At 44.8% G+C, this 26,276-nt stretch overlaps 1 protein-coding gene across 1 annotated transcript; it reads right to left on the bottom strand.

The window, feature by feature from the left end:
- Nucleotides 1-2,012: 2,012 nt before the first annotated feature.
- ostm1 (osteoclastogenesis associated transmembrane protein 1) lies at nucleotides 2,013-9,375 on the bottom strand. Its single transcript, XM_083642502.1, has 6 exons — nucleotides 8,966-9,375; nucleotides 8,071-8,185; nucleotides 6,744-6,841; nucleotides 6,531-6,641; nucleotides 5,616-5,781; nucleotides 2,013-4,002 (listed from the first exon to the last, which is right to left on the bottom strand). The coding sequence occupies exons 1-6, from the start codon at nucleotides 9,299-9,301 to the stop codon at nucleotides 3,947-3,949; spliced, it is 882 nt and encodes a 293-aa protein (XP_083498628.1). The 5' UTR covers nucleotides 9,302-9,375; the 3' UTR covers nucleotides 2,013-3,946.
- Nucleotides 9,376-26,276: the final 16,901 nt, after the last annotated feature.

The following is a 26,276-nucleotide window of genomic DNA, read 5'->3' on the forward strand; positions in this document are numbered from 1 at the left end:
ATCTTTAGCCAGTGAACTAACTGACAGCTTAGGGGCGGAGTTGCGTAACGACTTCAGTCCCAACTAACCGTTTCTTAATATTGGCAAAGGGAAGGAGGCATTGGCTGCTTGGTGACACGGGATGCCCTGCACGAGAACGCCCAAGCCTGCAGAGGAGGGGAGGGAATTCAGAGGCATTTAGCCTGTGAGTAGACCATGTCCTTGTCAAAAGAACAGCAAAAACAGCCATTGAGCAAGAGTGGGAAAAAGAGGAAGGCCAGATTCAGAAAGAACATGAAGAGCACCCCCTGTGCTCCTCTATGAAGCATGACATGTACTGCCCTTGCCTCAAGGTAACGTGTGCAAAGATAAATCTGTTTGGTAATACAATCCTACTGATATTGACTGGATATTTGATCAACGGTGCTGGACAATATAGCTATTGACTGTTTACAGCGAGCTATACAGGCAGGGTCCGAGGAAAGGCTTCTGCTATCATGTAGCCACTTATAATCCTGACCTCATAGCTCTGTTGTTCCCTCCTCAGATTTAAAGGTTCCAGGGGTCAGCTTACAACTTAACACATTACGAAAGCCAGTGAATGCATGGTTGGGCCATTCTCTATATACAGTGTGTATTTCATCAAAATGTCACCGTTTTTGCTTTGCACAAATATATCAATAAATGCTTTAACTCCGTGGTGATGTTTTTTCAACGTTGGGGGGGGGGGATGCTTCACACACCCAGATGATTTGATCAAAAACACAGCTTATGTCCTCACATGACTCCAAACTTTAACAGTAACCTGTCATTTACTTCACTTTCATTCCAGCAATCATTTCATATAAAAGGAGGTGCCAGCTTCTTTCAAATTGTGGATATCTCATTTTGGAATAACACTTTTCAAGTGTTTCTAGTATTTGTAGTAGCAGAACTTACAGATACATAGGCATGGTTTTTCAAATAGCACAAGTATTTTTGTATTATTATTACACAGTAACACAGTAACTCGGTGACTGTGTGTGATGAGTGCGACTGTCAGGCACACTCATCGATATGCAAAACATACACACACAGTCACACACAGTACGCCACACATGGAACAATATGTGATTTTGTGCTTACAATAACAGAGTTCATTGCGTTTACAAACACAAGAATTACAGAATCATATTAATTGCCATAAACTGTCACTTACTGTCGAATTATTCTCACAGTCAATTCCTATTAAAGCTCTTTGTGAGGGGATTATGTGTGCAGTAATCATACACAGCATTAGGCCATGTTTGCGGTTGCATTGCATTGTTGTTGCCCTGCAATCAGTTCAATCAGCTGAACATGTCATTCCCATTTACCACAACTTGACTGCAACAAAGCATACACTGTACGTATACATGACTTTTATATTATACACTGTACTTATATACATTACTTTGTAATGTAGCCCCCAGGATACAATTAAATCAAGCATCATGACTTATTTGCAGTTCATTTAACTCATTCACTTAAGGTGTAATCAGTATTTAATATTGATTGCATATGAATCCTTAGATGGAAAATGTGTTTTGCAGCAAGCAAAAAAAACATCTGTCTTCTCACTCAATCACAGTGAGAATAAAAACAAAGACTTTATAGTTTCTAAACCTACAGTATATTATTTGCATGCCTTTGAGCTGAAACAGCCTATAGCCTATGTGAAAGGTATACTGTAGCGAGCATCAGGCCAAAGATGTAGATTCTGCCTGCGATGCAATTGAGCAAGGCCTGACTGCTCCAATAGACCTTCAGTGGGCTAAGTGTGAAGATGTTGTAGCCATGGTATATAGGCTGTGTGTGTGTGTGTGTGTGTGTGTGTGTGTGTGTGTGTGTGTGTGTGTGTGTGTGTGTGTGTGTGTGTGTGTGTGTGTGTGAAGCAGTGCATTGGATAAAAAAAGAGCATGCGTCCTCAGGAATCATCTAGGGAAAACTGAACAAAAGACATGTGTGTGACAGGTGCAGGTTAATTGTAGGCCTATCCCCTAGAGAGGACTGCACCAGGCAGGGTTAGGCCTACAAACAAACGTTCCATTCCCAAGAGCATTTCTTCATTAGCCAAGTATAACGGTCCAAAGTCACTTTTATGACCCATGTGGGTAAAACGTGAGAATTAAGAGTTGGACTTAAGGACCCGGTGTGCCTCAGAAAAGCCAGCAGGCTTAACGGATTCAAAGCTGTCATTCTTGAGCCGCGGGCCGCGCACGAGCCTCTCAACACACTCTCTCTCGCAGGCTGAAGAAAAGCCGCTGGTTCAGCGCGCGCTGTGCTGTGCTGACCTGGCCGGGCCGCGGCGGGATCATATGACTCGCGCTAATGCTATTAGACCTGCTGATGGCCAGAGGTGGCTGCGCTCCGTAAGACCAAAAAGCCAAGGGAGTTTAACGGATGTGTTGCTGCGATTATTCGGCCAAGTATCTTTATCCCACATTTAGATTAGCTGCTAATGACGGAGGAAAAGCCCCCCCCCCCATCACACGCGTTGCGAGAATGACAAGGGGCCACCTAACCTGAAAACAAGGACCTGCCTGTGTGAGGAGCCGGCCGGCGTCTTTAACCACAACACGGAATGGGCTCTCCGGGTGTATTGTAATTGCAGTGACCGTTTTATAAAGTCTTGTCAATTGAACCAGAGATTTTAATTGCCTTTGGTGTTGTTTAAAATAGGCCATCTGCCAATTTCAGATTTCTGACATAAAAACATTTATTTGGGTAGGCTATATCAGTTCAAAATGAAGATTTCTGTAATTCACTCAACAGCAAAACTGCTTAGAAAAAAACTAAATTCTTCAATTCAACAATGCAATCTCTTCACTTTAAATCACACAAAATTAATGTAATGAGAGGTCTGAAAGCCTTAACAAATGAAGTTAAACATCAGTGGGGAAAAGGAGGGAAATACATTAAAAGCATTATTGCACAAAAACATAACTGACTGGAAAACAGGTAACATTGCCAGTGTCACGGTGTACTCTGGAGTGCTCTTAAATTATATGTGCCATTTCTTTTATTCACTCCCCCCTCCTGATGTGCACCCCCCTTCTTACAGCAGATACATGTCACCACTAATGGACATCAAGTACGCCCTGCTTGCAGCTCTCTTCTGGACACATTAGAAAACCCATTTCTCCACCCAGGTAGATGAATAGCATGCGTGCACACACACACACACACACGCACGCACACGCACGCGCGCGCACACACACACACACACACACACGACACTCACTCTGTCTAGTGATATGTTGACAGACTGCAGGATGCGCTGAATCACATCAAGTGTGTTAACCAGGAGAAACAGTCAAAGGGAGGAGATCCAGAATTAGTCTGATGATGACTAACACAACATACATGTAATGGTGCAGCAAGGCAGATACCCAAGCTAGATTAGAAGTTATAAATGGAGTTATTACGGTTTGTTTTCATTCCAACACAGGGCCCACTTCATAGACATCGAGGGGTTTATAATTGTATAAATCTTCCCCATGAAACGAAGCATTCTTTAATTATGGCAGACCCAAACCCAAACCAAATTTCACTGACTTTCTGTGCTAGGCCTGTTACTGTATTCTTTTACTTACTAAAGTGCACAGACACCACTTTACTAATGTGAAAACGGGGTTTTGTGTGTAAGAAAGCACATTTTAACAGTGCCCAAATTCAATTTTGTGTGCATGGCAGTTCTTCCAGTACATTTCAGCTTCAGTGAAAGAATTATTTTAGCAGTTTAGATGTTGAGGTCCTCTGAATGTCTGACTGGTGTCACAGCCGATAAAGAATGCTCCTGTTGAGTCTGGGTATCCCTGGGCGTTGGTGGAACTGCAGGCAGAGCAGGGTGAGAAGTCAGCTTTTCCTCCAGTATAGCTTTAACAGAGGGAGGGGAACATGGCCCACATGTGTCCCCTTCCGTTTCAGTCTTCGCCCGTCTCCCCACTCAGCTGTACTTGTCCTGAATGTTGAACAGACTGGTGTTGGACTTGGCTCGCTTGGCTGTAGAGAGAGAATTAACATTATTATTATTATTATCATCGTTAGATACTAAGTAGGGATGGGACTATACATATATTTTTTCTTATCCCCCCCCCCCCCCCCCCATTTTCTCCCCAATTGTACTTGGCCAATTCCCCCTGCTGCCCCGGTCGCTACCCCCTCTGCCGAGCTGGGCCGTAGACACACACATGCTTCCTCCGATACATGTGCAGTTGCCAGCCGCTTCTTTTCACCTGGCGGTGGGAGCTTCACCGGCAGGACGTGGCACATGGGAAGGTATACATCAAATTTGAATACAAAAGTGTGACAATATGTATTGCGAGGCAGAAAAGAGAATCCCGCTTATCTCCATTTTATTCTGCTGTAGTAATCACTAAGATAAACTCTCCGTCTAAATTATATTATTTGTACTTTGTAATGACATTTGTAAATTGATTTATTTGTACTTTGTAATGACATTTGTAAATTTATGTTTATGTAATGGCATTGTGTTTTGATGGTAATTGCAGCAACCCATGGGTTGCCCAGGGGTGGATTTGAACTGCCAACCTTCGGCTTGCGGGACGGACACGCTAACCACTGCGCCAAGAGAGCTAGCTCCCTTGGTGGAGCTGATAAACGTGCCTTTATACTGGGGGAGTGAGTTTAACCAACTTACTCGCTATCTGACGGGACTCACAAGGAATCGGAGCTGATTCACTCAGTTACATTTAGATTCTAGCAAGACAATGTCAATGACAATTGTGGCCCAGAAATGAACCTAATTCTGCACAGTCAGACTTGTTGTCATTGAACTTTGATTTATTACATCGTATCGTGGTTGTATCGATTCATGAACTCCATATCACGTATCAAATTGTACTGTGATATATAAGCATAACTATCGTCCCATCTCTAATACTAAGTATACATCTCATCTGCAGAAATGACTGAAAGTAGAAAAACACAAACCGAAAAGAAAACACAAAAGTAACATTTCCCTTTTGTGTACTGGAATTTGCATATTATTTGATTTTTAGTTTTCATTTAGAGTCAGAGAAAAAGCCCAGATGTTCATGGTGAATACACACTCTTGGGGGCAAGTGATGATGGAAGTTGATAGTTACAAAAGGTTAAGCATACTGAAATAATCAAAACGTTCTACGTAAAATATCAATACCTTATAAGAAACCTTTTCAATTTTAGCTGGGATTCATCATAGCTCCACATTGAGTTTTAGTTGTGCACGTTGTCTGCAGGACCAAAGGCAAATCAAAGCAACATGGCCTTGACCATCATGGTAAAGCATTAGTTCTAGACTTAGCAACCAATCCCCTCCCCCTGTCCTAAAATCCTCCCTGTCCTTCTCACAACCCCCCCGGGCCTCCTTGACCCTTCGAGACAACGCTCGCCCACCACCCAAATCAAATCCCTCAACCTCGGCTTGTCCAGAGGTTCGCAGGACGCAGACCCACTTTGCTTCAGACTAACCTAGGACCCCCTGCCCAATCCCAGCCAAACCCCCGATATCACAGTCGGCCGAGCCCCCTCCACCCAAAGACCCACGAACCCTAAAAAAAACCTGTCAAAAAATCTCTCGGCGCGACAATGGGAGAATTAAGCTGGTTACTCACGGTGTATGAGCTTGCGTTTCTTTTGTTCCGAGTGAAGGAAGCTGCTCAAGTAGAAGATGATGGGCAGAAAGAGCATGAAGCTGGACACGGCGATGACAGGAACCGTCTCCTCTCGGGGGAAGGAACATTTGAAATTCTTACTCCACAGTCTGCGGGTCCCATTCATCTGAAACAAGGCAAGGTGCCAAACCCAACAAAAACGTCAGCTTAAGACGACCGCAATGGAGGGACAATGTCACGATTGAGTCTACCCTCTTCGGTTTCTGCTACTCAAATGTTCGTTATATCCGTGGTTCTACGATTTCCCGGCTTTCGGATCTTGTAAGTCTTATTGACAAGGCTGAGAGAGAGGATTCAGGGATGGAATTGATCAGTTTCGTTAAATTTTTTCAATAAACAGCTCAGAATCTTTTTTTTTTTTTTCAGATTTCCCCCCCATTTTCTCCCCAATTATACTTGGCCAATTTATCCCCATGCTGCCCTATTGGCTGCCCCGGTCGCTGCTCCACCCTCTGCCGATCTGGGGAGAGCCGAGACTAGCACCATGCTTCCTCCGACACATGCGCAGTTGCCAGCTGCTTCTTTTCACCTGACAGGGGGAGCTTCACCGGTAGGACGTAGCACGTGGGAGGATCACACTATTCCCACCAGTTCCCTTCCACCCCGACCAGGCGCCCTGACCGACCAGAGGAGGCGCTAATGCACAGCTCACAATCATTTCTAATGTTTGATCACGTTTCCCCTGCCATTTTCCTGTTTGTTGTCTTTCTGATCACAGCCTTGAGACGTGCATATAAGATTAACATCCATTATTTCATCTTTCTGGCACAGTGGTACTTATTGTTCACATTCACTCTTCTCTCTCAAGAGCTCATCTTGTGATAGGCTTAGTAATTATCTGCTACTGATACATACCGCATCCTCTGTGTCAATACACAGAGTGCTATTCTTCTCCATGCGGCCGTACAGCTCGTTCAGGCTTCTATATGTGTTTTTACACTCCTTGCACAGCTCTGAGTGGTTTCCCTGTTCAAAAAAATGGTAACGAAAAACAGCAAAACTCAGTTAACTTCAGAACATACTGTAGATATATGTGAGATTGATAGATCACACAATTATATGACCTACCTGCTTATACTTCTCAAAGCAGGTGAGAGACTGGTTGAGAGTGGACATGAAGTACAGCGTGTCATTGGTCAGGCTCTGGAAATCTTTGGCAACACAGTCTTCACAACAGGAAATCAAAGCAATTAGTCAGTTTGGCCGATTTATTCATTTACTCTGAGTGAAATTACTTGGATAGTGCACTGATAATATTTCACTTCTGAAAGTGTCACTTTGCTGACCCCAATAGACAGTCTTGTTTTCACCCACCCCCACCTTTCGAAGCCCCTGACACACCGAGCCGACGGTCGTCATCGATGGTGAGCATCTGTGGCCCTCGCTTTTGTGGCGTGTCCCACACCATTCAGCTTCGGGACGTTAGTGAGATAAATCACTCCGATTGGCTGGTGGTCAGCTTAAGCGAATCGGTGCTCGAGAAAGGGCACGGACAAAAGGTTCTTCTCATTTTCACCTACATCTCATCCGATCATTCCAATACACAAATAGTTTCACAGCAACATGGTCTTTGGGAAAGCTCCTTGAGCGCTTTCTACTGACAATGCCAGTGCCATTAGCAACTTTTTATCACACATATTCTCCATTAGAAGGAGCTATTACTGCTTTGTATCATGTATGCATCATAATAATAGTTTGTATATCCAAAGTCCCACGGCTCACGCAAGCGCAGAACGTACATGCTAGTTGACCGTCGGCTGTAGTCTTTGTGGTGTGTTCAACGTTTTTGCCTCGACAGACACAGGCAACGTGCGGTGATGCGCGGCACAACAGTCGGCCTTCGTTGCCACTAGTTCTTTGACACGGGTTTGGTGTGTCTGGGCTTTAAGATCCAACAAGCCATGTTTCTCCCTGGGCAAATTACCAGCACAATGGATCGTTACATCAGAACCAGTGGATCATTACATCAGAACCAGCGTTTTGCTGAATGTCAGAGAATGGGATGCGGGAAGGAATCCAATTAACTTTGATCTGAATGACTCATGCTCTTGAATCATCACAATTTGGGGTTGCAAAGAATAATTTGGTGATATGCCAATTTCATGCAATCTGCAGATATAATATCACAGATTGATATAGCTAAAAGTCACAGGGTAGCCTGATGGCTGGTGAAATTAATTATCCCATAACCCGAAAGCCACAGATTTGATCTCTGCAACATCCTCAAGCAAAACACTGAACCCCGCTTCTGATTGAGCTCAGACATCTTTGGTGGCGCGTGTGTGTGTGTGTGTGTGTGTGTAAAAACTTAAAGAATCCCATACAACTCCCTAATTACACAGACTTCTTCAAATGGCTATTGAGTGCTTTAAATCGCTGCAGTCAGGACACTTACACATGCAGCCTGATGTGGTCCATATTTCCTCCAGGTTGCTGTACAGCAGGTAAACCAGCATCAGCCGATCACTGCGCAGAAGGCTGTCCTTGCAGCTTTGATTACCAGGACCCATCTGAAGACACACAAAGATGGCCTTCAATGCATCCATTAAGTTGCCATGCAGACACATCTTGTAGATCAGTGGTTCTCAAAGTGGGGTCCGGGGACCGACAGGGGTCCTTGAAGTTGTTCTAAGCAAAAAGGTGTATCATCTATTTCCACTATAATTCCATCCACACAATGACAGGATGTATGACTATTGGTCATGGGTTTCATACACTTTCTAAAAACATCTAAAAGCTCAAATCTTATCCGATTTTCGGACCCCGGGACAAAATCTTATCAAATAGTGGTCTGTGGTCTAATTTGTGTCAGTTTAGGGGTCCATGATGTGAAAAAGTTTGAGAACCACTGTGTTGATAATAGAGAGAGAAACTATGATTAGAACAGTCATATTCTACAATTGTGTCAACTTCCTGCAAATAAATACTGTTTTAGTTTAACAATTAATCAATTTGCTGGGGAGTGGGGACCCCATGACACCACCTCAAGGACCCTGGTGGTCCCCGGAGCCCACATTGAGAACGACTGGTGTGATCCATCATTTCCTCAAATTGGCATCGTCAGACAGTCAGGTCACAAGATGTCAACGGCCGTAAACAAACCCCAAAGAAGAAGTCACATCACAAGACTCGTGACGCATGGGGCGAGGGCGCGTGAACAACCAAAGATTATGGAAGGCAAGATATGAACTGTATGTGCTTTTTTTAAACCTACTGTACGTTCTTTCGCTACCGCACGCAGTACACAAAACATTGCAAAAGCAAACCAAAACACAGAAAATGACGTTTACCTGGTCTGATGAGATGTTCTTATAGATTTCCATTAGGCTGCCATAACTGGCGAAGCAGCTCTGGCACACTTTGACAGGTCTCGCAGCGGGCACCAGACAGTTCACATAGGCGACATAGCGCTGTCCAAAGATGTGCAGCAGATCGACACAGTACTCGGGGACCTCCAGGTCCTCTGGAAACGCAGACGCCAAGTTAAGGGAGAAGTAGGAGTCCGCAGCAGCAGGCTTGAATACGGGCGACTCGACCACACCAGCCGGGACCTGGTTCAGTTTCTCCGCGGAAATGTTTATCACCAACAACACAGTCAACAATACGCTGATTTTACCGAGAGACATGCTTGAAAATGAAGGTGTTTACTCAGCGTTTACTCCGCTGCTTTTCTTTTACTCTAAACAACAACCCATCACTTCCTGGCTTTCTCTCTGCGCGATCATGTGACAGGCTGGCATCTCGCGAGAGTATTCAGCGTGGAGAGGAGAGCAGATTCATGGTGGAGAGCTGTCCCAAAGACCGTCGTTAATTTAGAAGATGAATCACTCAAAATAATAATTACATGTGATGATTATGATGACGACAACAACAACAACAGTAATAGCCTAATGATGATGCTGATAATAATAATAATAATAATAATAATAATAATAATAATAATAATAATAATAATAATAATAATAATAATAATAATAATAATAATGCTGGTCTATCTGTACAAAAGAAAACAATATTTCAAAGCCTTGATTTGCCACATCATGGAAAGATGGTTCAACTACTTTCCATAGGCCTATATACATGAATTTACTTGTTTGAATTTGGTTTAATATTTTGTAGATCTATCTATCTATCTATCTATCTATCTATCTATCTATCTATCTATCTATCTATCTATCTATCTATCTCTATATATATATCTATATATAGGCTATACTATATATCACTGTCACATTTCTGCAAAAACACAAGTTAATCATCCAAAAAGCATTAAAAACGATTTGGGCTCCAATCATGATTGTGATAATTGTCATTTGTCACACACACAAAAATCGAATCAAGCAAGCCACCGCAGTCAATGGTCTTTAATGTGAAATTAGTGGCTCTTGATAACTTGCAGGCCGCATCAATTCTGCAGTCATCAGAGCCTAATGAAAATAAGGGGAGAAAATGTGCCGGCATTAGAGGCCTATTCTAATGCCTCTCTCGCGGTAAATATGGCCCCTACGCTCCTCTCTCATCTCACAGCACCGGTAGCCCATTAACTCTGTTCTTCCTGTCCAGAGTTCACCTAATTGTTCAGATGTCTCATCCTTTTTTTTTGGGGGGGGGGGGGGGGGGGGGTGTTATCAGAGGGTGGGGGGGGGGGGGGGGGAGGAGATAATTACAACCTAACCCCTCATAATGTTCTCCCCATTTTTGTCCTGCATGTCCATTGGTTGCATATATTTTCATAAGTTGCGAATATGTTGTATTATTATATGTGAATGAGTGCTTTGAAATAGTCATTATTATGATTATTATTGTTGTTATTGTTGTTGTTGTTGTTGTTGTTGTTGTTGTTGTTGTTGTTATTATTATTATTATATTGAGATGCATATAATGTTATTTGTTTTCTTTTTACTACGCATGCCACAATAACACATTTTATCCATATATAGCAGGACTATGTGAGGCTCAGCTAGCACTGAGCAGATTATTCACTAAGTTTTGGTTCCCTTCCCACCACAGCCTAATCAGCAGAGAACCATGAAGGGGGGGGGGGGGGATCGGCATATCATTATTTTGAGATGACCGTTATTTTCAGATGGCAACAAATGACTTCATTAGCATGTGATAGATAGGCTAGCTAGAGAAACCAATAGGACAAAAAATCACTAATTAGGCTCACAAATTAGATGATCGTGATGATGAGAGCCCTTCAGGAGAAAGATGGCAAGACTCATGTCCAAGAACCTCCTTATGATTTGGCACATGAGATTTATTAAATGGCCAGAAATTAGGAATTTGTGCCTATATAGCTGAAAGAGTATTGATGAATTTGAAGGAACAAATGCAGTTTATGGAGAACAAGGGAATTGCCTGTGACGAACCTATAAAACAATTTTGCAAAAACATTATAGGCTATTTTCAATTGAATTTGTTTCACCCCAGACATATAGCTGCTATCCAAACCATGAACATGCCATAATAATGATATATTTGTCCTAATTGTTTCCTTGCTAAACTTTGTGAAAATGTGAAACTGGACTCTCACAAAGGGGTTAACTCAAACCAGCTCAGCCTTAAACTTGGCTCTTACAGGCGTGCAGGGGAGAGAAAATAGCTGTAAAGTTATGCAGAAGTTATTCTCCATCCTTCGGGCCGTCCCTAATCCGCCAAAAACCCCATTCTTTCATCAGAGAACTGTGCCTCTTTTCTTGTTGCCCCCTCTCTATACAACATAAAGTCAGACTGCATTTAATGCTTATGTCGGGATGGGAGAGGGCCATTCTCCTGCCCCCTTTCTCGGGAATATTGCCCTTTTCGTCGTGTGAGTCTCCCAAGCCGCGGGGACCCCAGATTCTCCCCCGCGCGTCTGACTCGAATCCCAAACGAACCCTGATTTTCACCACTGTGCTGGGAATCGCAGGCAGAGATAATAGAGATTTCGCTTTCATTTTGTACGCTTGACTTGGTTATTGTTGCTTTTCTCCTCTCCCGTGATTCCCCCCCTTTCCAGGGATTAGCCCTGACTTCGCCCGCGCTATACTGGCCGCCGAAGTGCCCCTGAGCCCCGGGATGACAATTGATGCGGATCAAGGCAGGCCCATTCTGCGCCTTCTTTGAAAAGGAGTGATCTGAGTCGGGTTTCAATGAGGGACTTTTAATGGGAGAAACGGATGCTCTTCAAATCGCTTCCCAGAGAGTAATTGCTAAATTTAAGTAACTTAATAAAAGTGGGCCGTTGGGAATAGATTTTAGGTAGCCTATAGGCCTACAGGCTATAGTTTCTGGGTTTTTTAGTTTTTAGTTTTTGGTATAGGATGATATTGGGGATGCCAATAATAAAGTTTAAATTTTCATCTTGCCACTGTCAGCAGATAAGAGTGAGCAGTCTAGAGACCTTGACAACATAAACATTCTAAATTGACCCTATTGTTGCAGTGTTTGCTAATACAATAACTGCAGGAAATAAACTTGATGATGGCAACACATTCTCACCCCCAACTCATCAAATAGGCTGACGTTTGGTCAGGACCCGGACCCCCCTTGGCGTTACTTGTTAACACACTGGATATACTCCTTCATCATTTTTACCACCTTGTATAGACATTCTTTCCCCATACACCATAACCCCTTAACCTTTACTTGCCTAACCTTTCTTCACCCATTTTTCTATTTTCTTGGGCCAATGGCCAATTTTCCCTGTCTAAGTGCTACCAGTCCACTCACTCTGCTGACCTAGGGAGAGTGTAGACTCTCGCATGCCTCCTCCGATAGTTACATTTGGAGTCACCAGCCGCTTCTTTTCACCTGACAGTGAGGAGTTTCACCCGGAGGACGCCGTGTGCAGAGGCTCATGCTATTCCCCCCAGTTCCCCTCCCCTCTGAATAAACAACCTCGACAGACCAGAGGAGGCACTAGTGCAGTGAACAAAGACATATACCATTAATCCGGCTTCCCACCTGCAGACAAGGCCAATTATGCCTGTATGGACGTCCGACCAAGCCGGAGGTAACATGGGGCACGAACCTGTGGCGCTTGTGTTGAGCGAGGGAATCTACCGCAGCACCACCCGGGCGCCCTACTTGCCTAACCTTAACCAAGTTGTTTTAGTTGCCTAACATTAACCAAGTTGTTTTAGTTGCCTAAACCCAACCAAGTTGTTTTAGTTGCCTAAACCCAACCAAGTTGTTTTAGTTGACTAAACTCGCGGCTTCCACTCGCTACGGGCTGACTTCGTGTCACGCCGGCCTGGGGTGAAGCCGTAACCAGGAAGTAGTGGTGGACTAAGGCAAAAAGTGACGTTCACATTCAACAATTTTAGAGCCGTTATTGTGAAACTAAAACATTTTGCGCTGTGGAACGAATTATTCGTGAGATCATGTTGGGTTGAAAAATCTACTTTGAAAACGCTGGGAATCGAATCACGGGCTTACTGGACACCATTTTTATGCCTCTGCCGGTGATAGCAATGGCCGGGGGCATTATGTTTTCGGTTTGTCTGTCTGTCTGTATAGTGTCCATCCAGCTGTCCATCAGTATGTATGTATGTACACTACATGTCCATCCAATGCTCGTTAACGCCATATCTCAAATGTCCACTTGGACTCAAGGATGAACTGATTAGATTTTGGTGGTCAAAGGTCAAAGTTCAAGGTCACTCTGACCTCACAACCGCTCGTTCACTCTTGTTAATGCGATATTTCAGGAATGCCTTGGCAGAATTTAATCAAATTTCGCTCAAACATCCACTTAGACTCACTGATTAGATTTTGGTGGTCAAAGGTCAAGTTCACTGTAGTCTCGCTTGCCAGACTTCCCTCCCTTCCAGGTGAGAAGTCTGGCTGCATGGAAACAGGCTGCTGGTATAAGCTCTGCCATTGGTGCCGTCCATTTCAGACGGCAGCGGAAGAAAATCCCTTTCCACTTCCTACAAGCTCTGCCATTGGCTCCGACCGGCTGTGACCATATATGGATTTCCTTTCCGCTCCCTCCTTGACGAGTCTGATCTCAAATGCCTGCACAGGTGTGAAACAACATCAACAATGGTAGCTTGTTGCTACATGCTGAAAATGATTGGATCCCCCGTTGTAGGGAGAGAGTCTGGCAAGCGAGACTATAGGTTAAACCAAACAGAGCAAAAAGGATTGTAGCTAGGGATAGGAAGGTCATAGAGAGGGGTGGGTTGGGGCAATGGCTAGGGGGATGTGGGTGGTGGGAGTGCGCGTGATCAGTAAGGGAAGTTAGGCATAGAAAGGTTGTAGAGAGTCTGGGTTCGAGGCGTGGTTACGGGGAGTGGCTAGGGGGTGTGGGTGGTGGGAGGGGTCAAGGAAGGGGGCGGGGCTGGGGAAAATGGGCCATAGCTAGGGATTGGATGGTCGCAGAGAGTCGGAGTTCGAGGGGTGGGTAGGGGGAGAGGCTAGGGGCATGTGAGTGGTGGGAACTGGGAAGGGGGTGGGGCTAGGGGAAAGGGGCCGTACCTAGGGATAGGAAGGTCGTAGAGAGTCGGGGTTTGAGGGGTGGGTAGGGGGACTGCCTGGGGGATGTGGGTGGTTTAGCGGTAAGGGTAGGACCATTTTTCATGTTGAAAATGATTTGCTGTGTTGTTGAGGTACCCCCAAATATTGCCTAAAGTGCCATAAGGCACCACGCCATGGGCTTCAATGTATTTGTGCTTATATGAGTCTGGACAGACATGGATGTAGACTCCGACTTGTTGGCAGAGGCATACACACCGCAAGGCTGTATTTCTAGCATTTCCTTGTCACACTCCCATGGCGTCAATTTCAGACATGGCGTGAGTTCCCTAGAAGGACGACCCTGCATGTTGAAAAATGATGAAAAAGGGATACCCAGTGCCAGGGTGGGAATTTCGTCGTTTTAAGGGCAGGGCCATTTGGCCTTTGGCCTTAGGGCACAAGGCCACATGCCAGGGCACAAAGGCCATTGCTCTATTGATATCATGAAGAGTGATTTTTTTCTGAAATGTGTGTGAAAATGAGCCAATGACACATCCTTTCCATAGGGCAGGCTACATTAAACTGAGACCACTGATGCTTTTAAAGCAACTGACAGTAGCAGGCTGGTAGCAGGGCACTGCCAAGGTGGCCTTATAGGGATCTCAGGGCATCGGAGGAGGTAGACCAAAGGAGGAGGGGCAACGGAGGCCATGTCCTCCATGTAATTCCCACCCTGCCCAGTGCATTAAAAAGTGATGCCAACATACTGAACATAGGTCAGTATGTTGACAAGTTGGGAGAGAACAGGTGAGGCTGAAGATGATGATGAAGGTGGCGGCACTGGTGGTGGTTGCTTGATGTCAGCTCTAGGCTTACATGTGTCAGAATGCGAGTAGGCCTAAACTAAAGCAACAACGTATCGTGTTTGACTGCAGCGATCTGCCCATCGGTGGCACTTCACACGAGAGAGCACTTCATGTATTTGCCTTGTCTCCCCCAATCAGGCGTCTCGGCGGCACTGTGAGAAGTTAATCTTTGTTGACGGTGTGTTGTGCACTCTTCCGTGGGCCGGCCGGGCTGGATCTCTGCCGGAAAGCCCAGTCTGCGCCCATATAGACGGGATAATTACCAAACACGCAGCCGGCAGAAGCGACACAAAAGCCGCTTTGACTTCCTCACTGCTGGTCGCCCCTCCCTCGGGGCCGGTCCCGCTCCCTGCTCACCCACACCACCTCTCATCGCTCCCGAGAGGCAGAGACGTCTTGTTTCATAACAAGACACGAAGCTGACTTCTTTCAGCTCCAGTGAACTGGACATAAACCCCGACTGACAACCTCCAGTGCCCAAACAGAACAGAGAGGACGGGTGGCCTGGGATAGGATGGAGCGGAGGACAAGAGCGGGGTGGGGGCGGTGCAGGGCGCACTATAAATAAAGTTGTTATTCATTTTAATCGTAGGCCTAACGTGTTGGAAAAACGACCAAACAAATGCAGAAAACCCATTCTGAGCAATTTCACATGTTAAACGTCACATATTTTTGATCTGCTTGGCTTTCCATAGGCTATACTGTCACTTTAGAGCGCCAACATCTCCTAGTTGTTAGTAGTTAACTCTCAACTTTTCTCTCCTCCCTGAAGAGCAAGTCTGTGAGAGTGGTCTCTCTCTCTCTCTCCTCTCTCTCTCTCTCTCTCTCTCTGTCTCTCTCTCTCTCTCTCTCTCTCTCTCTCTCTCTCAGAGCCATCTTCCCCCTCTGTCAGAGCTCAGTGCGTTACAGCAATTAAAGCAGGAGGTGCTGTATGTAATGGCCCGGGGAGTGATTGTTTCTGACAAGCAACAAAACACATAGGCCCTCCCCTCCTATTAGCCCTCAGGAGGGGGTGGGGTGAGGGGTTCATGTCCGTCCGACCCAGGAGACGCAGAGACAGGACAGGACAGCACGCCAGCATAGCATGAACATGCATGTGACTTTCTGCAGTCATACTGTACCTTAGGCCTACTGATGTAATGGCAAATAATGACCTAATCATAAGGAAAATGACCACCAATATGAACAAAAATGTATTCGATTTTCAGAAAAGCATTGATTTATGCCCCCCCCCCCCCCCACCACACACACACCAATGACTCCCACTTGACTTACTCCATCTTGATATAGCGCTGCTTACTTGCTGTGACTTTTCATCATAAATATTTATGCCAGCTAAAAAGGCGGGCTCCATTCCACAAATCAAACCATCATTTATAATCATTATGGTGCAGCACACTGCAAAATATACATGTTAACAAGTCATCTACAGGGGAAAAGTCAATGGATGAGATTGGTTCTTGGTTCAAGATTATTCTCGTATTAAGTGACATTAACTTGATACTATGGAGTTTGATACTCTTACTTTTTTCAGGGAAAAGATCAAACATGCTCAAACCTTTAAGCCCACAGCGCCACTCCCCCTACGACCATTTTTCCCGCACCCCCCCTTGCCCCGCCCAACTGACTCGTTTATTAAACGAATATTCTTTTGCAGTGCATCATCTCAACACCACTACAAAAGTTAAGCTTAAGCTTTTTCCCCACCAATCTAACAATGTATAGAGGACAGTAGGCCCACTGTCTACTGTTAATATTTTTTTCTGAATCCATGATTGCAATTCCAAAGAAGTAATAATTATCCAATTATCAGTAACCAGAGTGGGGGGGGGGGGGGGGGGGGGGGGGGGCGTATGCAAGATGAGAGTGGAGATCTTGGGGCAGCTATGCCTGCTGAGGTCATCTGAGAAGTGAAAGTATTCTGTAGTGAAGTGTCACTTTAAACAGGCTGCCTGTTCTTGGCAAAAAGTTATAACAAGTGGAAGATGCATAAACCTATTGCTCCTGATGGAGGCAGGTGGCAACAGGATCCTGAAGGAGTGTTTGATTGAAATGAAAATAGTCTGATTCAGAATGGAATTGATAAATGGAACTTTTGTTAGCAAACATTTATTTGGGGGGTTGTGCACCAAATGTGTGACAGGTGTAAAAGTAATATATAACTGTTCTTCAATTAAACATGGCCCATATGCCTTGAATTGCCAACCCTGGATTTTATTATAAAATATTATTGACACAAAGTGAAAAATTATGCTGATCTAGGGTTTAACCACGCAGGAACTGCACTACAGCTCATGTTATTCATAGTGGTCCCGGGGAGAATAGGCAGTTAGACCGAGAAGAAAGGGCAGTTAGCTAGTCCGTTAGCGATGGGGTTAGCTTTAAAGCGAGCTGTGGGAGGAGTGGTGGAGGGCTTGGCGCTCAGGAAAGCCCTCTCCTGGGTCAGAAGAAAGGGACTTGGCCCAGATGCAGGCAGCGATGTTAACTTTGAGTGGCCCCTGTGGCTCCTCCAGCTCACCACCCCCTCCTCCCTGCTTCCCAAGCCCCCAGGTTGCCTTTGCATGACATCATCCCCAAACTATGCCCCCCATACCCATGTGAATCTGAGCTGTCACAATCGGCGAGCCCCAACCCACCCACCCCACCATTAAACTGTACTGCACTGCAAACCCATACGTTTCTTTTTCTCCCCTCTCTCTCTTTTCTACTACCACCAATCTCCTCCCTTCTTCTCCTTTTTTTAACCCCCAGAAAGGCATTGTTTGAGTCAGGGCTTGATCAAAAAACTGTTGCCCGCCAACCGCCGGCCTTTCTGTAAATTCAATAAGGCCACCTTAAAGATTTTCCTAATTAATGGATGACATCTTTGGCTGGAGGAGAGGCGAGGCATTCTGCTCCAGCTCGCTCTTTGTTCGCCTCCTAATTAACTTTGCTAGGTCACTCAGGTCCCCGCAACCTGAGAGTGAAGAGCCCCCATTGAGGAGGGAGTTGTAAACTTACTTTTTTTTGCCTCGGCACTTAAAAGGGGAAAGCAACTATAGGGAACAGAAAATATCCTATTTAAGTCCTTTGTGAGTGAACTGCTTGCACATGTTCCAATAAAGGAAGTCTTCTAAATAAGCTGCCATGTTGCTCTCCGCTCCCCCTCTCTCTCCCTTATCCCAGCTCATTCACTCCCAGCTCCACAGAAAGGTTATGAATGATAGCTGTGGGTTGAGGGGGGTGAAGGGGCGAAAGGACAGCATCTGGGCATTGTGGAATTGTTAGCATCTGAAACTTTGAGGGAATTTGAGGATGGGAAAAGCAGCGAGCATGCCGGGTGGCGGAGCGGACGACTGAGGAAATGTGGTGAATATAAGAAGGGAAAGAAAATAATAAGTGCCTCTTTGCCTTTATCATTGTTTGGGTGCTTTTAAAGGAGCCCATGTCTCCCAGCCACTTTCATCCCTCCTCATCCTTATCGCCCAAGGCTGAGAAACACCCTTTAGTTGTCCTGCAGAACAACTCAAGTAACCAGAGGCCTCCACATAGCACACACTCTGCTCTGCCACTCCATCACTGTCATGTTCATTTAAAAGGGAAGAGATACAGATGCACAAAAAAGCAGAAATCTAAATTATTATTTTTTGCAGTGATTAACACATTCAAAAGGTGAGTTACTGTAAGCTAATGTGGTTTGCAAGAATAAATTCTAAACATGAGACAGAATAACATGATTTAAGAAGCTTATTTGAAACTTCATTCATTTTTGATTAGTCTAGTCTTCCCACTCAAAAGGAAATATTTGAAAAGTCCCTGATGGCTCTCTGAATGAGAGAAATCTGAAAAACCTGTTGCCCTCACCGGCCATGGGACCAAATATGGTGTAACTTGCTTTACCTGGCGTCCATTTTTGCAAAATGACAAGAGGCCAGGGGCCAGTTGATAATCAAACAATAATATACATTTTTCTGTAGCGGATTGTAGGTTTTTGGGGTGTCAGCCGGAGTTTAGTCTCACAATTTTGTGCACACAGGATAGTTAGTTAGGTTAAGTTAAGTTAGTTAAGTACATAAGTTAAGTTATCATTTATTGATCCCCATGGGGAAATTCATCCTCGGCAGTTGACCCATCCTCTACTAGGAACCTTCCCAGAACTAGAAGCAGTGGGCAGCCGCAGTGCAGCGCCCGTGGACCAACTCCAGTACTTTTTGCCATTACCTTGGTCAGGGGCACTGACAGGAGTATTAACCCTAACATACATGTCTTTGGTGGTGGGAGGAAACCGGAGCACCCGGAGGAAACCTACACAAACATGGGGACAACATTCAAACTCCACACAGAAAGGACCTGGGACAGACCGGGATTCAAACCTTCTTGCTGTGAGGCAACAGTGCTAACCACTGAGCCACCAGTCCATATACTGTAAGTGCCCAGGCAGCAAACGGCCATATTTGACAATTTAGCTGGAGCTTGGTCAGAGTTTATTTAACACGAGTTTTCATTGTGAATTAGAAGATGGTCGGGGCAGGGGGCCACGCATCTGGCCCCCGGGCCACTAGTTGAGTATCACTGGTGTAACACCTGGTGCGAGCTCTGATGGGGCCACATACGGTGTAACACGTACCAGCCTCATCACCTGAGAAATGTAACGATTGAATCAATGTGCATGCGTTGATATGAGTAAAGAAGATTTGAGGAGGGCCCATTCATTTTCATGGCATGGTCTACTCTTGATATACTGGAACATGACGCATACTTAGTGGGTGTTCTCTAGCGCCATATAAAGCAAGGAATTTCTTTGTGTGTGTGTGTGTGTGTGTGTGTGTGTGTGTGTATCTCCTTTGCACTCGAGAACCGTTCCTCCAATCTACTTCACACTTGGCAGGTGTATTCTCTTCTTTCTCAGGTGTATTGCTGGGCCCACAAGCATGCACAGTGTCTCAGTATATTAATAAACTTTGAATAAATTGCTCTGTGCAGCAGCGGGGCGTACGGGCACTGCACTCCAACCCATGTAAACTGAAGATTTTCCTTCAGAAAAATTATATGTTTGTCAAGTGTGATACAAACAGAACAGATAACACAATAATACAGTCATCTGTAATCACCCTCACTCACCCTCAAATCTAACACACTCATCAATGCACACTCTCAGCACAACACCTGAGCATATACATAGCCTACTGTAGGTATACACTCATACACACTGACCCATATCAGGGCTTGCATTAAATCTGCTTTAAAAACCCTCCAAAGAGCAACATCTCATTACATCACAACCCAGTCTAAACGCAGCAAAGGTCACAGATCCTGATTCTATTAATGCAAGTAATGACACTATGGTTTAGCTGACTGCAGTCCCATGGGTGTCTGCCTGCCTGGGGGTGTATTAAGACCCAGGAGGTGAGTGTGAGGCTCCTGGTGACAGCTCTGGTGCCCTGGTGACCCCAGACGGTGACCGTTGAACCTGACCTGTGGAGCCCAGTGGAGGGACGAGGAACATCACAGCAGAGCCGCGACATGACTGACTGACTGACTGCTAAGTGTCTGGTGCACAGAGAGCAGCCTGCAGCAGACTGAATGTCAGAATGACTGTCAGAGCGACTAGAGTGACTGTCAGACTGACTGTCATACTGACTGTCAGAGTGACTGTCAGACTGACTGTCATACTGACTGTCAGAGTGAATGTCAGAGTGACTGTCATATCAAGGACCCCCAAATTAGTTTATTAGAGCCACAGACCTCTTTTTGATTAAATGTTGTCTCTGTGTTGTAGGTAGAGAGATATCAGATAAACTATATGATCAAAACAGTCATTCGTACATGCTTGAAGTCCTTGTAAAGGAAATGCTGAAATTCATCAGTTTACCAGTGGGGACCCCCTGAAACTCACTCAAGGACCCCAGGTGGTCCCCGGACCCCGCGTTGAGAGCCACTGCTCTAAGTATGATCATCATGAATGAATGTTATGGTTGAATATTTTTCATTTTTCTCTCTCGCTCGCTCTCTCTCTCTCTCTCTCTCTCTCTTTTTCAGTGTGCAGCCTATCAGCAAACATAACTGCCTCTTTATACTCGTTCTACCTTTATCCGTTATCGGGCGAGACGTTGGATCAGTGGTTAGCGCTGCTCCCTCACAGCAAGAAGGTCCCGGATTCGAACCCCGGTCCATCCCAGGTCCTTTCTATGTGGAGTTTGCATGTTCTCCCCGTGTTCGTGTGGGTTTCCTCCAGGTGCTTGTAAGACATGTATGTTAGGGTTAATAATCCTAACATCCTAATAACATCTAGGCTTGTGGACCTAGCTAACGGTGACCCTAATAATTAACTTAACTTTATCCATATATATGCTATATACAGGAAATCCCTCTGAGACCAGAATTGTTTGTAGGCTACAACAGACTCCTGCATCAACAGCAGCACATCTCAGTATTATTATCCAAGTCTACATTAATGAAACCTGATTATGCAACTGCTGACACAGTAACAGACCATGCACAGACAGAATATGAATATATGGACTGATACATGGAGCACATCCTGGAGTCTCACGTGTTTGTGTTAGCGGTGCACAGCCTATAAGCCCGGCTACTCAGCTGTCATAATTTGTTAACGAGTCTTTTCAGGGGGGAAAAAGAAAGAGAGAAGACAGAAAAAAGTAGAAAGAAAAGAAGGCTCTTCACGAGTGACTGAAAGCAGAGGTCCATCCCGAGGGGGAACCCAGGGGCGACATCAGACCGATTTCAGACCGGCCCGTGATGGCATCTCTGTATATTTGAATATTAATGCCCCCGGGCCGCAAAGCCGCCTCTAAGCCCTCCAACAGGTGCCTCAGCCGCCCCACTCGAGTCTGAAAAACTGGGATCATTCAACGTCCCACTATCCACCGACACCACGCAATAAAGACCGCAAATGAAGAGGATGAAGCCAGAGGCAAATACGTTTGTGAGTCACTTTCCCCGAGCTGAAACACGGGTCGATATTCCCCCCCTCCTTGAGAAAGAGATTGACTTTTGTTTGGAGTTTGTGAGAAGTGGGAATCAGGAGTGGGACAATGGGACTCCCCACGGTGAGAGGCTGAGAGGAGCCATCTCAAATCAGTCAGCCAGGGGACTGGCTAATCCGTTCATTGTCCCTCCCCAGCCACCGGCCGCACATCAACACATTCGCCCCCCATTGTCCCCACCCTCATGCAGCGGGATTTGCTCTCCCCAACAGCCAGTTTTGTCCCAGGCAGTTCGAGCGGAAGTTTCTCACTGACAATTTGCCCCAAATAGATTTGTCAGAGCGTCCACTGCACCGCACTGCACTTGTGGGTTTGTGGGATTGGGTCTTGGGTCTGTCTGTGAGGAGGACTCCACTTCCTTGGTGAGACTTTGGTGTGGGGTGTGTGTGTGGGTTTGTGTGTGTGCAGAGGTGTGTTTGGATTGCATGCCAGTAGAGGAGCTGGCGGTGGTGTGGCCTGGAATAAAGTCAGTGGTGTGGTTAGCCTCAGAAAGTGACTACTCATTCGTTTCATTCGATCATAGTCTCACACAAGGACCCCGTATTTTCACTGCAGGCTCCATTCGCAAAGGCCCTACTTTTTCATGCATGCAATCACAGTAGGCTTGGCTTAAACACAAGGTTGTTGTCCGCGGAACTGGAAGACGTTTTTGTCATTCCATACCTGCCGCCTGTCTTTTCCATTGAAAATGGCCGTTGTTGTTCTTCTGCTTCCCAATGGGGAAACAGCGCCATCTCTGCTGTGGCTATGAGTGGAAACCATTGACATAGCAGTCAATGGTGGAAACCTGTATTTACACATCTGGAAGAACAGAAATGACAGGCTCTGACATGACAAAAACAGCTCGGAATTGGAAACTACGCAATATTTAAGAACACAAATAGCCCAGTTCGGCAGACAACAACCTTGTGTTTAAGGCAAGTATTGTATTGAGATTGCTACCTGTATGAAAAAGTATGGCCTTTGTGAATGGAGCTTGCAGTGAAAATACGGGGTCATTGTGTGAGACTGATTGAGCTATGGTGTGGTGGTAGTGGAGGGTGTGGCTATTAATACTGTGATCCTACTCTTGGTAATCCATGACTGTAACTGCTAAGGAAACTATCACTTTATGATGCACATGTGTAACTCAATAGTGACACCATGGCACTAACAGTGCCAGAGTTAGGGGTTTGACTCACACTGGCGCAGCCAATACACAAAAATACACACATGTGGCACTGCAAGGCACTTTCAATAAAAGCACCAACCAAAAAACATGCAAAAAGAGAGGCGTATTGTCAACTGTTGGTGCTTCGGCCCACTTGTTTAGCAGGATGCATTGTGCTGGTTCATACCCAAACATAATGCTGTCTTTGTGAACAATGCACTCTAACCTGATTCATATTTGGGGCCTGGATCATTCCCGAGAGATGTGTCTGAATACATAATAACTTTCTTCATTAAACCCCCTGTATGGGGCATGGATGCAAAGAGAAGACTGGCAAGAGGGGACTGCCACAGCAAAATGTGAGACTGATGGGAAGCTGTTCCGCAAGACAGAAACAACACAATGATATATGCAGGAATTATGAAGTTCAAGTGCACCGTTTCCTTTTCATGGTTCTTGCTGGGGGTTTCTGACTATGTGACTGCAGCAGCTACACTATTCCTTTGTCATGATTTTTTTTCAAATACCCTGGCTCAGGATATGAATCTGTGAATGAATGAGTTTGAAGACTTGTCCTCAGAGGCAGAACAGTCACTGGCCCTGATTGGCTGACAGCACTGGAAAATGCTGCCAACTTGTCTTTAGAAATTGTTAAGGGGAGCCAAAAAAGCCCACATCCATTTGTGATGTATTGACTCCCCATGTGCAATAACTTTAAATTTTAGCACTTAAACAAAATCAAATTTAACAATATATTCATTAAAGATAGTTGGTCACATGTGTATATTATAAATAGATGGACAGTTGAATAGGGCCACTTTCAATTTGGAATGAATAGAGACAGGTAACCTGCATCTGTTTGGTGACTGCTTTCAAGAACTGTCCGTGGTGCTGAAACCATGGCTGCATATTTTGCACTCACTTCGAATAATTCATAGTAATATTATCACTATAAAATATAGTGGTCTGTAAACAATTTTCAGCTGTGGTGAACAAGGCTTTTTCGTTTAAAGTGCGCCCACTCCGTCTCATATCTGTCAAAACAGTTCATGTCACGGGCAGGTTACATTTCCCTCCGTTGAAACCGTATAGCCTAATTTGTTGATTCATCCACCGGCCAGAGCACCTGCAGTCTGCGCGCCAGGCGCGACTATGATCTCAGATCTCCCCGGTCCGTTTTAAAGGATGGCTGGGCCTTTGGTTGCCTTCAATTCTCTCTATTATGTTTGCTCTGTGGCGCTTATAGTGACTTCTCCCTAAAGCCAATTGGTTCACGCCTGAATAATTACGAGCCCGCACCCAGTGATGGAGCAGGAAAAAGGTGGATAAACTAGAACTCCAGTCATAACAACGCAAACAACGATATAACTCGATTGCATTCAGAAATATTATTTTCCCAATTCCCTCACATTAGGCTACATCAGTTTGGTGTGCAGAGAATTCCACATCGTCTAGGCTACCTAAAGTTTAACTTTACTGTACAATATAGCTATAGTGTTAGGTGTATAAATATATTTATCCTAAACCAAACGCCTATGTCCTTTACAAATAAGCCGCCATATCATTTTTATATTCAGTTTTGCAGGAATCATATAAGATGTCAGTATAGGCTATTAGGCTATTGTTTAGTGACTCTCACTCGTTTCAAGCCGCATGCAAAAACAGATACACAATCCACTGGTCCCTTTGTGAACGATATTTCATTGACTGCTGGAGAAGAAGCGAGTCACTCATACAAAAAGTGAAAGAAGGCAGCCCCGGCAACCATGATGTTGGTTATATTTGTGTAAAGGCTATCAGTGAATGACGAGGATTAGGACGAGTTAAGGAGATTATGTTGCACATTCACGCACCAGCCACCCACCCGCACCCACACGCGCGCGCGCACACACACACACACACACACACACACACACACACACACACACACACACACACACACACACACACACACACACACACACACACACACACACACACACACACACACACACACAGAAATGAACTTGCAAAATTGAGGTTATTGCTTTCTGAAGGAACATATAATGGCAACGTTATGATTGTGTGTCTTAATTTGCGCTTAATCGACATATAGGCTACCTATTCGTAAACTATACATTAGAATCAATAATAGACAACCCGGGGCTATATGAATATTATAGGAATGTTCTGGTGATTTTTCATCAGGCTTGTTAGTATCCCGTCTTAACTGTGAAGCTAAAGGGCTACAACAAGGTTGAAAGACACAACAATGGCTAATTGCAATTAACTACGCCTCTCCGCCCCGCCCTCATCCGCTTAAATCGACACTTTGAGCGTCCATATGGCCTCCAGTGTACCGTGGGAATGAACACAATTAAAAACAGAATATGGATTTCTGGAGTTACCCAGCGAAAGCACAGCAAGCTGTCAAGGTCAGGGTGTCAGTGAGCGCTCTGCATGCGGGGCCCTGCAGCCCGACCCGCTCCTCTCCTCTCCGGACAGACAGGCGGAGAGCGCGGTCTCAACGTGCTGTGTGCAGTCGTGCAGAGGAGGGTCAATCTAGTGTTTATTAGAAAAATAAATAAATAAATAAATAAATAAATAAATAAATAAATAAATAAATAAATAAATAAATAAATAAATAAATAAATAAATAAATAAACAAACGAGTAACATTCCAAAGGAGTGAGGCGTAATGGCCTTGTCACTTTTTTGTATAGTATTCCACCTTTTTCACTCTTCTCCTGCAGGCAATGAAATTGAAACCAAGGGGACCGGATTGTGCATTAAAATGATGACAATGATGATGATGATTATTACTACTACTATTATCAACATCATCATTATTATTATTAATAATCATATTATTATTATTGCCCACCGGCACCTATGCATCTTTATGACCTAGTAGCCGTTAGTGTCAAACTGATCAAAATCAAATGAGGATGGAAGCTAGATATTCATGTTTTTCTGGGGGGGGATGGATTTTTGTTGTTTACATGTGGTTCACGTTAAGATCAGCGATCACCAATATGATACCTGACCGACATTTGTATTTTCCACTATCACTGCAGGACCCTTGTTTTGTCCCCAATTAGGCTATAGGGAGAGTGCAGCCATATTGTCACAACGAATTTTAGATTGGCCCGATTACACCTTGTCCCTAATAAGC

This window comes from Poromitra crassiceps, assembly GCF_964638095.1.
Source record: "Poromitra crassiceps genome assembly, chromosome: 9".
Classification (NCBI taxonomy): Eukaryota; Metazoa; Chordata; class Actinopteri; order Beryciformes; family Melamphaidae; genus Poromitra; species Poromitra crassiceps.

Coding starts and splice junctions, on each gene's coding strand:
- ostm1 (XM_083642502.1), bottom strand. CDS start 9,301: ATGTCTCTCGGTAAAATCAGCGTATTGTTGACTGTGTTGTTGGTGATA. Junction 6,842..8,070: donor GACCACATCAGGCTGCATGT/GTAAGTGTCCTG, acceptor CCTGTTGTGAAG/ACTGTGTTGCCAAAGATTTC. Junction 4,003..5,615: donor GAAACGCAAGCTCATACACC/GTGAGTAACCAG, acceptor CTCTCTCTACAG/CCAAGCGAGCCAAGTCCAAC.